Below are 13,244 nucleotides of genomic sequence, written 5' to 3'. Positions count from 1 at the left end.
GCGGGACAGCGCCGGGAGAGCCGCGCAGCGCTCTGCCAGCCGCTCTCTGCATTGCCAATAAAGGCCAGGCGGAGCCGCGCCGCTCCCTCCGGCACGCGTACAGCTCCGGGCGGCGACCGAGGGCTCCCCGCGCTCATATAAGGCAGCGCCATGTGCTCGGCGCGGTGCGCGGCCGGGAGCGGCCCTTCCTGTCCGCACGGCGCGGGGGTGTGCGGCTGAGAGCGGGGATCGGCTGTGCGGGGATGCGGGGTGCGGATGGAAGGATGGAGCGGCTCCTTGTGGGATGGGCAGCAGCGCCGGGGCAGGAACACAGCGGCTCACTGGGGCTCCTCTCCGTGCTCCTCTTCATACCTACGCGCGGCTCCCGGGCTCCCTTCCCCTGCCTCTCCCGCTCACATCCGTGACCTCTCTGTCCCGCGGCAGCCCTTCCCTGTGAGTTAGCCACATTTCAGTCCTCGTCTCCCGGACTGCCAGGTGTGGCAGCCCCCGATGGGCTTGTGCTTTCCCTGACCTGCTATGCTGTGCGGGAGAAGGATGCCTGCAGACTGTACATCTCTGCCTAGGCAGGGAGTGGCTGGCACAAGGTGCTGAGACCACTGAGATGCTGATGGAGACATGCCTGGCCCTCCTCTAGGTCTTTCTCAGGAAGGATGTGGATGCTGAGGATGAGAAGCATGAGGCTGGCAGCCCGCGGTCCAGCGGTTTCTGCTCTCCCGTGGACAGAGGTTCCCCTTTTGGTATGGTACGTATCCTGAGCATCCCAGCCAAGGGCATGGTTTGGGGCTGACAGACGGGACTGTGGGTTTGCTGCCAAGGAGTCTGCTCAGAAATGAGGCGAAGGGAGCCCTGGGGACATGCATGGGGCTAGTGGGCACAGTGGGGCTGGCTCTGGGTTTGTGGCTCCCAGAGACAGTGGGCTATGGACTGCTGCTGTGTCCAGAGGCTGAAGATGTCAGACTTGCAGAAGGGCCTGAGAATCTGTACAGCTATTAAAAACAAAAGAGAGAGAGAAAAAAGAAAGTACTTCTGTAGTTCTTGTGGTTAAGCAGAAAGACTTTGAAATGCAGCTCCCATGTCATCAGCAGAGCAGCACATGCCACAGTGCTTAGGAGCCTGCAGTCACTGCCCAGCCCCACAGCCCCGCTCTCAGGACGTGCCAGCCAGCAGGCATGCTGCCACTGGGTCCTTGGGGGCCACTGCCCTGTGCCACCTGAGAAGCCGGCTGTGGAGTGGAGAAACCTGCATCTCCTCCATACCTGGGACGAGCTGGAGGTTGGTGTGGCCAGACGTGGCATGAAGTGAAATCAGCTCCAGCCTGGGGTGTGCTGGTGCTTCCCGCTATGCCTGGCCTCAGCTGTGACAGAGTTGGGTGTAGCACTGTCCCTGGGGGCGGTGGAGCCCAGCCGCCATGCTGGGAATGAGCTCCGGGTGGCCGCACTCCCCCCAGCTCCGTGCAGCTGGTCCCAGGGCCGTGCTTGGAGTGGGGCCAGCCCCTCGTGCTGGCTGACCTTCGCCATGGCCCCCGGCGGAGCTGGAGTCTTGACAGTGTGTTTCGTCAGCGCCGGGCCCCAGGGAGAGGCCGCGTTTCTGCCTTCACCAGGAGCAGGGGTCTCCTTGGGTCGCTTTGTGCCCTTCCGTCCTCAATGGGGTGACTCAGGAGCACCCCTGGGGTGTCAGCATGCTGTGGGCACATGCTGGAGGAGCCATGAGTGTGGTGGCCGGCACCGAGGTCTGGCAACGGGCTGAAAGTGCTCCAAACATGTTGGCAGGGCAGTGGGCTGAGGACCGAGGCAGTCCCACGAAGCTGAGCCAGGCTTCCAAACCACGTGCTTGTCCTGGACGTGGTGTGGAAGGCCCTGGGGCAGCATGCTGATCCTCCCCCCCCCACCCTTCAGCTGGTGGGAACCCCCCCAGCAGCACCCCACAGGGAGAGCCCCAGGAGCAAGGAGCTGGCAGCAGCAAGAAGCAGCGGGCAGATTGCTGTGGGACCCCCAGGTCTGCCTGAGCCGAGTCCCCCGCTCGCCCAATTCAACCGGGAGGTGCTGCAGGTGAGCCCGGCGGGGCGTAGGTTGGGGCCGTCTGCCCTCCATGCGGGCGGTGGGGCGGGAAGAGCTGCGCAGCGGCCTCGAGCACAGCCATTGTTGCGGCGTGAGATCATGCTTGGCTGCCTCCGCCTGGCTGTCAGCCCCGGGAGAGGGGGTCAGCCCGCAGCGGGCCCTGCTTCCTCCCCACGTGTGCGGGCGCCTTCCCGCCTTCCTCCTCATCTGTTCACTTCCCAGCAGCATGGGAACGGGCAGCAAAGAGGGAGTGGGGGCGAGGAGCTGCTCCCGCTGGGATGGAGCAGGCAGGGAAAGCGGCTACTCGCCATCCTGCCCCATTGTGCCAGGGTGGGTTGAGTCTATGTGCTCCGTTAGAGGCATCCACGCACACACGGCTCTTCCCACGCTGCAGGCAGAAGGCTGGGTGCGAGGCAAGCTGCGGGACCTGAAGGATGGCTGCGACCTCCAGGACTGGGAACAGGCAGCTCAGACCCTGCAGAGAGAGATGAAGGACTTCGAGAACACATTGATAAAGCTCAACCAGGTGAGCTCCCCACTGGCCCAAGGCTCTCGTGGTAGGGCACAGCCCCGGGAGCCCCTGGTGCTGAGTGTGGCCCTGCAGATGGGTGAGCAGCTGATGTGTGGGCCGAGCCCCAGTGCCGAGGTGGTGCGGAGGCAGCTGCTGGCCCTGCGGGAACAGTGGCAGCTCCTGAGACAGACAGCCGCCAACCAGAGCCGGGCCCTGGGTGGGCTGCGCAGTCTGCAGGACTTTGGCAGGAAGGCAGAGCGGCTGGAGGCTTGGATGCGGAGCAAGGTGCGGGCTGTGGGGAGCATGCTCTGGGGTGGGACGCCAGCTGTGTGCCCGCCTGCTCACAGCCTCCCCTGTCCCAGGAGGAGAAGCCCTCCCTGGCAGTCCTCTTGCAGGAGAGCCCAGACAAGATCCAGCTCACCCGCCGCATCCTTGACTTGAAGCAGGTAAAAGGCTCCTAGGGGTTGATTTTGGGGGAGCTCAGCCTCACAGCCCACTCCATCTCTGCCTTCCAGCCTGCAAGTGAGGCCTCACACCTCTGTCTCTTCTTTCTGTCTCTGTATGAGCAGGAGGAGCAGCAGTTCCAGAGCTTGCATGAGGAGCTTAACAGCCTGGCCCAGAAGCTAGAGAAACAAGGCAAAAGTGAGAGCAGGAGCATCTCTGCCCGGCGCAAGCACCTCAATAAGATGTGAGCAGAGGCAGTGTGGGCTATGCGGGGCAGAATTGGACTTCCTGCTGGTGCAGCCAGCACCGTGGCACAGATCACCCTTCACTTCTGCCTTCCCATCTATGCAGGTGGCTGCGGCTGCAGGGGACTCTAAAGGAGCACCACGAGGCTCTGCAGCTGGCCCTGGAGGTTGCTGCCTTCCTGCAGCAAGCAGATGCCCTACTGGATGCCATCCATGCCAAGGTACTGGCACTTGAACCCCAGGACCACACAGCCCCATGCAGAATGAAGTTGGGTGGGAAGCACCCCATCCTCATGCCTTGCGTGGAGGCTGCCATGCTGAGCATTTTCTTGGCACGGAGTTCGGGGAGCTGGGGGAAAGAGCTCAGTGTGGGATGAGAGCCCAGCACAGCAAGCACAGCTTTGCTGAACAACGTGTTTGACATGTCAGCAGGTCCTGTCACTTTCCCACCACTGATTGTAGCTTATTCTTGCAGTGGAGGAGTGTCTGCAGCATGGGGAAGCAAGGGGAAGCTGAGATAGGCCGGGATCAGGATGTCAGGGACATAGCCAGCCAAGTGATGGTAAGTACAGGGCTCATCCTCCGAGCCAGGGTAGCATCCTGGCAGATGGATTCATGTGTCTTACCAGGTCAGCTCTGGCACCTATGGGATATTGCATGGGGGAGATACCCTGAAGGACAGCGGGGGGATAAACAGCCACCACATCCCTCAGCAGTCCTGCCACTGCTCCCTGCCTGCTCCCTGTCCTCCAGATGCTGGACGTGTCTGTGTCCCAGCTGCTCAACCTGCAGCCCAGTTTGGCAGCTCGTGTCACTGCCAAACACCGAGATGTGAAGGAGAGCTGGGCCCAGCTCCAGCAGGCGCTGAGGTAGGGCTGCTTCCACCTTGCTCCCTGAGCTCCAGTCCATCCTGTGCCCTCTATACCACGCTGCACTCTGCCCCTTTTCAGGAACGAGAAGGCTGCGGTGCTGGTTCCAGTGAGTGGTTTCCCAGGGAGTGAAGCTGTAGCTGTGATCACTGAGCCCTGCGGACATGTTAGTGTCCAGGAGTTGGAGGGGAAGAACACAGGAGACAGACAGAAGAGAGGTCCTGGTGTCACGGTGAGCATGGCAGCTCAGCCCTGCTGCCCCAGCATCTCCAGGGCTCTGCAGCAGGGAGACAGACAAGCCTGTGGGAATTTGGTTGCTGGCCAAACCCTGTCACTCAGCCAAGGCTGAGATACAGAGAGCCATAGCAATGAGCCCCTCAGTCATACAAAGCTAAGCACGCTTTGGGCTGGGCAAACGAGGCATGGGTCCTTTTGTGCTGCAGGTGCAGAAGGACATGTCGAGGAAGATGGTGGAGCGCATGCAAGGCGAGAGGAGCAGCCCCGGATCTGCAGCAGTGGGAGGGGACAGCAAGAGGTATGGGCTTGAGAGGTGCCTGTTGAGAGTGAAATGGGAGCAGAGGGGCACCTGCTGGCACCCAGCTTGTCCCTTGCATTTAAAGTTCCTCCCCAGAGGGGCAGAAAGGTGCTTGGATTGGGGGGACACCGTGGCAGTCCCAGCTCCTTCATTCCCAGTGAAGGCCCAAGGAGGGGGTTCCCCATGCCTGACTGTCCTCCCCTCTGCAGGAAGAGGAGAGTACCTGCAGAGGCAGAGGCTGAGCAGGGCACACGGCCACTGGAGGCCCAGGTGCAGGATGCCTGCCAGGTAGGGCCATGCTAGACCACAGCTCCAGCACTGGGGCTGAGCCCTATCTGGCACAGGGCAGCAGGGGATCGCTGGACAGGGCCGTCCTGACCGCTCTTTTCTCTCCAGGAGGGGCAGGAGGAAGCAGGCAGCCCACAGGTAGAGGCCATGCTGCGGGAGCTGGGTGAGCTGTGGGAGGACCTGCAGAGAAAGCACCAGGAGAATGGTGCAGTGCTGAGGGAAATCGATAAGGTGAGCAGCATCACCTGCACGTTGGATCCCATGGAAGGGCTGCCTGCACCCGTGGATGGCTCAGAGCCGGTGGTGGAGCTGTTCCTACCTCCCCACTGTCCCTGCAGGCACTGAGGCTGGTCGGGGAGCTGGACTCTGCTGAACGATGGCTGCAAGCCGTGGCCGGGTCACTCTCAGAGCCAGCCCCCATGCGAAGCCCCACGGAGCTGCGGCGGGACCTGGAGGGCACAGACCAGCTGGAGAGGCAGCTCATGCTGTGCGGCCTCAAGCTCCAGGCACTGCGGGAGGAGGCAGCGAGCGAGACATCAATGGAGCATGAGGGGGCAAGGAAGATGCAGAGGAAGGTGGAGATGGTGGAGGAGAAGTGAGTAGCAAGGGCAGGCTGTGTCCTCCCTGGTCTCAGGGTGGGTAGGGAGGCAGATGGATGCTCCACCTGAGGAGCTGCAGGGGGTCCTGTTCCTCATGTCATACACCTTTCCCTGTAGGCTGGCACGAGTGCAGTCAGCACTGCGGCGCCGAGCTGCTGACCTGCGTGACTCCTTGGTGCTGTCCGAGTTCCTGCAGAACCTGCAAGAGGAGGAATCACGGAACCAGCAGGGATCTGTGGCGGTGAGCAGTGGGGATGGACCAGCCCAAGGGTTGGTCTGTGGCAGGCAGGGAGACCCTAGGGGACTCCTCTCCAGCCTGGCTGCTTAGAGGGTTGCTCCCCACTTCACTCACACCCAGTGTTTCTTGGCTTCAGCCAGGGAGCAGGCGTCATGGCTCGCAGGGGGCTTTTCCCCCACTCTCTGCCCAAGCTGAAGATAGCGAGGAGGTGAGCAGTCCTTTGGGAGAGCTGCAGGAGGCCGTGGAGATGCTGAACAGTGCGATGAAGGAGCGTGAGCGGGTTGTGGAGGTGGCAGTGGAGACGGAAAGCCTGGAGCGCCTGGTAGGGGACGGGGCTTGAGGGCTGAGGGATGCCACCCGGGTTGTCCACCCACAGCTGGACATGCCACCAAGTTGGGATGGGGAATGCACCTTGACTCATCCCTGTGGGACACAAACGGGATCAGTGTTGCAACAGGAGGGCGTCCCCATCCCTCCCGTGCTGCTACATCTGCACTGGAGCTCATCTCCCTCCTCCTGCCCACCCAGGTGGCAGAGGTGTCCCCACGTCTGGAGGCCCTTTGCTGTGAGGCCAAGGCCTTGGCTCATGACACTGCCCAAGCAGAGAGCGGTTTCACCACTGTGAAAAGCGAGAAGGACCTCCAGGAGCTGCAGGGCCTGCAGAGTCGGCAGCAGGAAATGGAGGTAAGCCCGGGAGCACCTTGGCCAGCTGGATGCCTTGCAGCGAGGTGTCCGGGCTGGATGAGGCCATCCCAGGGAGGCACTGGCCCCCGAGAACCCAGGTGTCGTCAGCCTTGGCACACTACGGCGTCCAGGCTGGAATTTTCCAGTGGAGCCCAGCTCGGGCCAGGGAAGGGAGAGCGCTTACGTCAGCTCCCGTGTGCCAGCGCCCAGCTGCCAGTGCCTCACTCATCTTTCCGTCAGTGGGGAGGTGACTCAGGCAGGCACGCGGAGAAGCCACAACCCTTTGCTTTGCTCATCTTCCCAATGCAGCGTTGCTCTCTCCGTGACCTAGGAGAGCCCCCATATCCCTGCTGATGTGCTCCTCTCCATCCCTGAGTCCCAGGATGCAGGGGAGCCCATCCTGGCTGCAGAGAGTAGCTCTGCCCCCGGCCCTTTAGTGCAGTGGGAAATGGGATGGTTTGGTGCGTCCTAACCAGTACATAAAGTGGATCCTGTGCGGAGGTTAAGAGTTGGGAGTTCATTACTAGTTCATGCCTTTCTCTCTGGTCTTCAGCGTGTAGTGTCAGAGGTCCTGCAGGGGAGGCTGGAGGAGCTGGAGCGGAAGGCTTTCCACTTGCAAGAGCTCTGCCCCACACACCTGTGCCCCATTGGCCGGGAGGCGCAGCGCACGCTACGGGTGTGGGCAGAGCTGCGGGAGCTGCTGCAGGAAACCCGTGTCCACGTGCAGCAGGCTGGTCGGCTGCGGCACTTCTTCAAGGATTACTTGGCCATGATGTAAGTGACAGTGAGCTGCTGGGGGTTACCTTTGTGGCAGCGGTGCTGACAACATGATGTTGCTAGAGCTGGGGATGCTGGCATGTACATAAGCAATGCTGGAACCAGAGCTGGGGGCCACGACTTCATCTGTAAGATCTCATGTGTTACTCAGCTCAGCTGAGGAACAGCCACTGGCAGCTTTTGGGACACTTTGTATGACTGAGAAACCACGTCCTCTAGGAGATGAGGACAGGTCAGGAATGGCTTCGCTAGGGCTGAGCTGGTCTGTACCTTAGCCTGTCCTTCCTGTACCCTCAGCTCCTGGACAGAGGACACACGGGCTCAGATCTTCTCAGAGAGCCCAAGCAGCCACGGTCTCCTGGAGCCCAAGTGTGAGGAGCTGGAAAGGAAGATCGAGGGGAAGCTGAAGGAGTTTGAGAAACTGGCAGCAGCAGGGCAGCAGCTGGTGGCTGAGGAGCACAACTTGAGTGCAGTGGTAAGTGGTGGGCAGCCTCTCAGCATCCTACAGAAATCCTGCTGGAGCAGACATGGAGGAGAGAGCAGACTGTGGGCAAGGAGCCTGGTGAGTGGTACAGGGTCCCTGCGAGCCACCCAGCACCTCCTTTCCATCCTCACAGATCCAGGAGCGCCTGGAGGAGCTGCAGAGCATGCTGGGCTGGGTGCTGGTGCGCTGGCGAGCACAGAGGCACCAGCGGGATCCTGGGAACAAGCAGCAGAACAGGAAAGATCCAGAGAGCCCTTTGCGAGCATCCCCTACTGTGCAGGTGAGCACCCAGCTGCACCGAGAGCTCTAGATGAAGCTGGTGGCACGGAAGTAGATGATGGATGTGTCATGCCCTGGTGCTTCAGGCAGGACAAGGGGAGGGTTGCCTTGAAATAGAGCAGCCCTTCCTCTACTGTCTCTTTCCTTTTAATCTCCAGGAGCAGCATGCCCCTTGTGCTCAGGAGAGCATCCTCAGCCCAGACAGGATCACACTCTGCTCCCTCACCACACCTGAGCCAGGTCCAGAGCCGCAGATGCAGGAGGGAGCAGCGGGCTCCCTTCCAGCATCACCTCTCTCGGACATGCCACTGGGAGTGGAGCAGAGCTGGGGGGAGCCTAGCAACTTGGGACCTCCTGAGGAGGCTCTGGCCTGGGATTCCTCTGAAACCTCTATGCTGCTGCTGCCGCCACGGGGCCCCAGTGGGCTGGGGGGAACAGTCAACTTGATCCTGAGCATCAGCAAGAAGGGTGAGAAGAAGAAGGTGCAGATTGAGGAGGCGCCACGGACGGTACGTGGGGCTGCGCCATAAGTGCAGGACTGTGGGGAGCTGTGCCGGGGGCTTGTAGGGCATCTCCCATGGTGGCACCCTGCTGGACTGTCCCAAAGCCTAAGTCTCTGCTGGATGCTGAGCAATTCCCAAGGGCTAAGGATGAGCTTGTGCCACCTGTTTGCCTGCGCTCCCCTGGCTAAAGATCCTCACCTCACATTCCCTCACCTCTCTCTATCTCTCTCCTGCTGCTCAGCACCCTGCCAGTAAACCCTCAGGCTCTAAAACCCTTTGGAAGCGTTGCCAGGGGCTTTTAGGAAACACTTGGGGTAGTTTAAAGCGAAAGAGAAAGCTGCCTCACCAGCTGCTGGAAGAGGTAACAGCCTGGGGAGGCTGCATGTGGGGCAGTGGCTGCATGGTGTGAACCCGCCCGCTCTGGATTTGTGCTGCCCTGCTTTGCCACAGCAATGTGCCTGGCACTGAGGGTGAGGGGCTACAAGCTGCCCCAAGGGCTGGGGGTGGCAGTCCCCAGGGTGCTGGGAGATGCACTCCAGCTCCTCTAGGCCAAACCGCTGCCTAGCGACTGGGTGCTGGGTAAAGCTGTGTGCTCCCAGCTCCACATGCCCCAGGCTATACGAGTGTTTTGGGAGCACTGCCGTCACCAGCCTGCTCCTTTGTGTCCGCAGGCACCACTGGAGGAGAGCTATGGGGAGAAAGCCAGGAAGAGTTCCAGCACACTTCAGCCAGCAAAGCGACCGCCTGTTGCATCCTGCCGCCCGCCAGCACCCGGTGCTGGCACATCACCAGCTTCACACACCCTGCCCAAAGCCGGGGCCGGATCCCTCTTCAACAGCCTGCAGCGGAGGGAGCGGGCAAGGGCTGAGCAGGCACGGCTGCTGACGCTGCAGGGCATCATGGGTTCCAGCTCCCTGCAGCCCCCGCCTGAGGAGCGCCGCGGCCCCACCAACACGTGGCCGCTCAAGTGTGGCCGCAGGAAGGTGGCGGGGGCAGCTCCCAGCCCCCCACTCGGGGAGCTGCTGCTGTACGTGAAGAACCCCTTGGTGCGGGACATTGATGCCGAGTGCGGGGCGGCCCCCGGCCCCCCCCAGCCCCATTGCGTCTCCCCGGGGTCGAAGCCCGTGTGCCCCCAGCTCACTCTGGGCTCCATGCTGAGCCTGGAGCTGCCCAAGGACCTGAGGTGCTTCCGGGATGCAGCACCACGGGAGGAGGAGAGGCAGGGCACGGGAGTGCGGCTCTGGCAGCCCAGCTGCAAGGCCAGGCAGCAGGAGGAGGGCACGGGGGGACAGAGTCAAGATCTGGGGAAGAGCCCTAAGGGCGAGCAAGGAACGTGGTTTGAAGAGGTGAGCTTCAACCCCAGCTATGGCCGGCACAAGGCCTGGGGCCTGGACGAACGCGGCAGCCCACGGCAACCCAGCAGTGCTGGTGAGGGAATCCTGGACTCTCGCCTGAGCCGGCCGCCCCATGTCAGCAGCCAGGAGCGGGATGCGTTGGCTGCCCACTCATACAAGGATGGCAGCCCTGGCAGAAGGGCCAGGCGTCACGAAGCTGCTCGGCTGGAGCTGGGGCCATCCCCCACCGGCACCTCAGGCAGGGCAGGAGCAGTCCCCAGTGCTGCCTGCTCTTCCTCCACCGCTCCCACCCAGCTCTCTGTCTTTGAGTGGGCGTTGGGCTCCCCACGACCCCCCAGCCCGGCACTGGGTACCACTGAGGTGTGCCACCCTGCCCACAGGCAGTTTGAGGAGGAGGAGGAGGAGCTGCAGGCTATCTGGGATGGGGCGGGCGAGCGGCGGGCACCTGGCCACACAGCAGGCAGCCCCCGAGCTCCGACACGGCTGGCGGGCCCCTCATCCTCTCAGCAGCCAACAATGTGCTGGTGGCCAAGTTCACCCTGCCCGGCGCTGCCCAATTCCTGCACAGCCCGCCTGGGGAGAAGAGCCATGGGGCCACCCCCTGCTTGGAGGAGCCGCCATCCACAGCCCCCTCAGACAACCCCGGTGTGTGGGATCAGCACAGGCAGCGGGAAGAGGAGAGAGAGGGCAGCAAGGTCAGTGCTGGGCTGGGGGTCTGCCCTGGGCTGAGCCAGCACCGCTTAACCAAACACTGCTCTGCTCTGCTTGCAGGCTGCCACCGGGAAAGTGGAGTTCCAGATGATGGAGGGAACGCTGGAAAGGAAGCACGTGCTGCAGGCAGGGGGCAGAAAGGTATGGCTGCTTTAGGAGCAGGGCGCTGGGGCTTGAGGCTGTGGGGTGAGCAGCCTCTGCATGTCACAGCCATCCCCACCCACATCACGCAGGCGAGCTGCCGTACATGGAGCCTCTTCCATGCTGTGCTGATGAGGCAGACGTTGTGCTTCTACCAGGACCGCAGGGACAGCCTCAAGGTACAGTGCTGCGGGCTGTGTGTGGGGGGGTCTTCCCCCCTCAGGGAACTGAGAGCTGCACACCTCATCGCTGCTTCTGCCCTTCCCTGTGCTGCAGAGCTCCGTGGTGGCCCTTCCCCTGAACCTCTCTGGAGCCATCTGCACACCGGACACTGAGTACATGAAGAAGACCAACTGCTTCAGGCTGCAGTGAGTACAGAGATGGCATCCATCTGCAAGGCATGCTGGTCTTGCTGTTGACTTATTCTCCTCTCCCAGGCTGCGGGATGGCTCCGAGTACCTCCTGAGGGCCCCCTCCCAGCCCCTCATGAACGAATGGGTCTCCAAGCTGCAGCAGAACTCAGGTGAGCAGCCCCTGGGTGGACAGGAGGAGCAGGCACCCTGCCTACAGTCCTTGGAGCTGGTGGGATGGGGACAGCCAGAGTGCAGCCCTGCTGCTGATTGTGCCTCTGTACCCCGACATGCTGTTTGCTGTTCCCCAGGTTTCCCTGAAGTGGATTACTTCCAGGCAGTCACACAATGCATTGAGAGCCCCAGGGCTGCTGGGGGGTGAGTAGCCAGGGACCAGCTCTGTGCTGTGCTTGATGGTGGGTGTTGCCCTCCTCTCACTGCATCTGGCAACCCACACCATGGCAGTAGCATGCCATTAAGCACTTTGGGTGAGCGGGTACTAGCTGCTTGTTCCCCTTGGTCCTTCCATAGAAGCTCTGAGTTCCATCAAGCCTACTTGGTATATGTTTGCTCTTTTCCAGGTTCTGCAAGGTGTCCAGCCCTGGGAGCCCCCACCTGCAGGGACACCACCAGGCCATGACTGCCAAGAGCCCAGAGATTGTGGTGCTGCCCCGCTCCAACACCCGGCTGCAACAGCCACTCGGCACCCAGGATGGCCCAACTGACGGGACAGTGGCAGCAGGTGACTTCCTTGTCTTGGTGTCCTCCTACATCCAGGGCCCATAGAGTCTCCCCTACTTGTTGCTCACATACAGCCCTGCACATACAGTCCCCTGCCTCCTCTCCACAGCTCTGAGGGGTGTGAGGGAGACAGCTCTGGAGGAAGCTGTAGGCTCTGGGTCAGGCTGGAAGGCAGTGGGGTGTGAGTGAGGAGTCCCAGGGTCCCTTGCCCAGGAATGGGGATAAGAAGGACCAGTTATCTGCCTGGGGATACCAGTGGATTTCTCTATACTCTATGGGGATGATACCAGGTTGTCCTGAGGTGCCTTGGCTTGTGTCACAGCATTGTGTTGGTGTCTTGCATTTGGATCAAGGCAACCCACTCTTATAGAGCATGTTTCCACTTCAGTGTGCATCTCCCAGGTGTCTTGCTCCCCCTGCCCCCAACAAGTCTCTTTTCTGCTTCAGAGGATGTCTGTGGTGCCACCAGCCATGCAGCTGGGTCCAGGGAACAGCAGTGGTCACCCAGGATGTCCCCTGGGCTGTGGGACAACAGCTGCCCAGACACTGACTACGGGCTGGTGGCCAACAAGCGGAGGTCCTACTCCTTCACCTCAGGTATGGCAGTGCACATGTGTGTGGGGCAACCCTGCCCAGCAGTCCCCATCCCACCCACTGGCATTGGTTGGAGTGGTAGTGGTGGTGGGGTGGGTCACCCGTCCCACCAGGAGGCATCTCCTACACCTTGGGCCAGGCTGAAGCATGGCTGCTCTGAGCTAGGTGCTGGCTTTGCTGTCACTGCCATCTCCAGTGCCCTCCTCCTTGCAGCCACCTGCATGGTGCTGCTCTGGCACAGAGCTGGTATCCCCATCCCCACTCACTGCTCCCTTCCACAGCCACCTACCAGAAGATCATGCCTGTGGCCGTGCCCCAGGAGCCACCAGAGGCTGGGAGCAGCTACTCGGTCACGCTGTACATCAGTGAGCAAGCAGCAGCCATGCCCAGGGCACGCTGCCACTCCTTCGTGGCCCGGCCAGGGAGCCCACAGGATGTGCTGGGGGAGAAGACCCCTCGCCCTAAGAACAAATCAGTCTTCAAGAAGTTCTTTGGGAAGAAGGAGTGACCCGAAGCCTGTCCATTTTCCTCCTCTCAGGTGCCATCCTTGCACCACGTCTGCTCTCAGCACCAGCTCACCACTCACTCCTTCCCCGGAGTGAGGCTGCACTGCACCCCAGCTCCCCTTTCTGGCACAGGGTGCTCGCCCCCAGGTGTCTCCCCACACGCAGTACAGGCAGGGGTGGGAGGGTTGTTTTTATTAAAAAACAGATAGACACTTGGTCTGAGAGCTTCTTCATCCAGCCCGCAGCGGGGCTCTGGGTCCTTGCCAAGGAGGGTGGCAGTGGCTGCTGAGGAAGGGGTTGTCAGGGCTGGACTCAGTGCCTGGCACCGCCATC

At 61.7% G+C, this 13,244-nt stretch overlaps 1 protein-coding gene across 2 annotated transcripts; it reads left to right on the top strand.

Annotated features, from left to right (window-relative positions):
- Positions 1 to 240: 240 nt before the first annotated feature.
- LOC104909644 (spectrin beta chain, non-erythrocytic 5-like) lies at positions 241 to 10,899 on the top strand. Of its 2 annotated transcripts, XM_010706903.3 has the most exons (26): positions 241 to 432; positions 635 to 742; positions 1,896 to 2,048; positions 2,452 to 2,583; positions 2,662 to 2,853; positions 2,931 to 3,014; positions 3,138 to 3,256; positions 3,364 to 3,478; positions 3,733 to 3,819; positions 4,011 to 4,126; positions 4,208 to 4,358; positions 4,570 to 4,661; positions 4,871 to 4,949; positions 5,058 to 5,180; positions 5,288 to 5,544; positions 5,666 to 5,789; positions 5,923 to 6,108; positions 6,315 to 6,470; positions 7,024 to 7,244; positions 7,545 to 7,722; positions 7,865 to 8,011; positions 8,169 to 8,519; positions 8,755 to 8,874; positions 9,185 to 10,563; positions 10,640 to 10,720; positions 10,813 to 10,899. In XM_010706903.3, the coding sequence occupies exons 1-25, from the start codon at positions 256 to 258 to the stop codon at positions 10,668 to 10,670; spliced, it is 4,878 nt and encodes a 1,625-aa protein (XP_010705205.1). In that variant the 5' UTR covers positions 241 to 255; the 3' UTR covers positions 10,671 to 10,720; positions 10,813 to 10,899. The 2 variants fall into 2 exon arrangements, with proteins under 2 accessions (XP_010705205.1, XP_010705206.1); XM_010706904.3 differs by lacking the exon at positions 8,755 to 8,874.
- The last annotated feature ends 2,345 nt before the right edge of the window (positions 10,900 to 13,244 follow it).

Source organism: Meleagris gallopavo, chromosome 2 (genome assembly GCF_000146605.3).
Source record: "Meleagris gallopavo isolate NT-WF06-2002-E0010 breed Aviagen turkey brand Nicholas breeding stock chromosome 2, Turkey_5.1, whole genome shotgun sequence".
NCBI classification, from domain to species: Eukaryota; Metazoa; Chordata; class Aves; order Galliformes; family Phasianidae; genus Meleagris; species Meleagris gallopavo.
The sequence above is the reverse complement of the archived record's forward strand: the minus strand, read 5'-3'. Positions and strand labels throughout refer to the sequence as shown.

Excerpts from the sequence above, each read along its gene's own strand:
- LOC104909644 (XM_010706903.3), top strand. The coding sequence starts at position 256 with ATGGAAGGATGGAGCGGCTCCTTGTGGGATGGGCAGCAGCGCCGGGGC. Across the intron at positions 2,854-2,930 it reads AGGCTTGGATGCGGAGCAAG|GAGGAGAAGCCCTCCCTGGC; the intron begins GTGCGGGCTGTG and ends CCCCTGTCCCAG. Across the intron at positions 6,471-7,023 it reads GTCGGCAGCAGGAAATGGAG|CGTGTAGTGTCAGAGGTCCT; the intron begins GTAAGCCCGGGA and ends TCTGGTCTTCAG.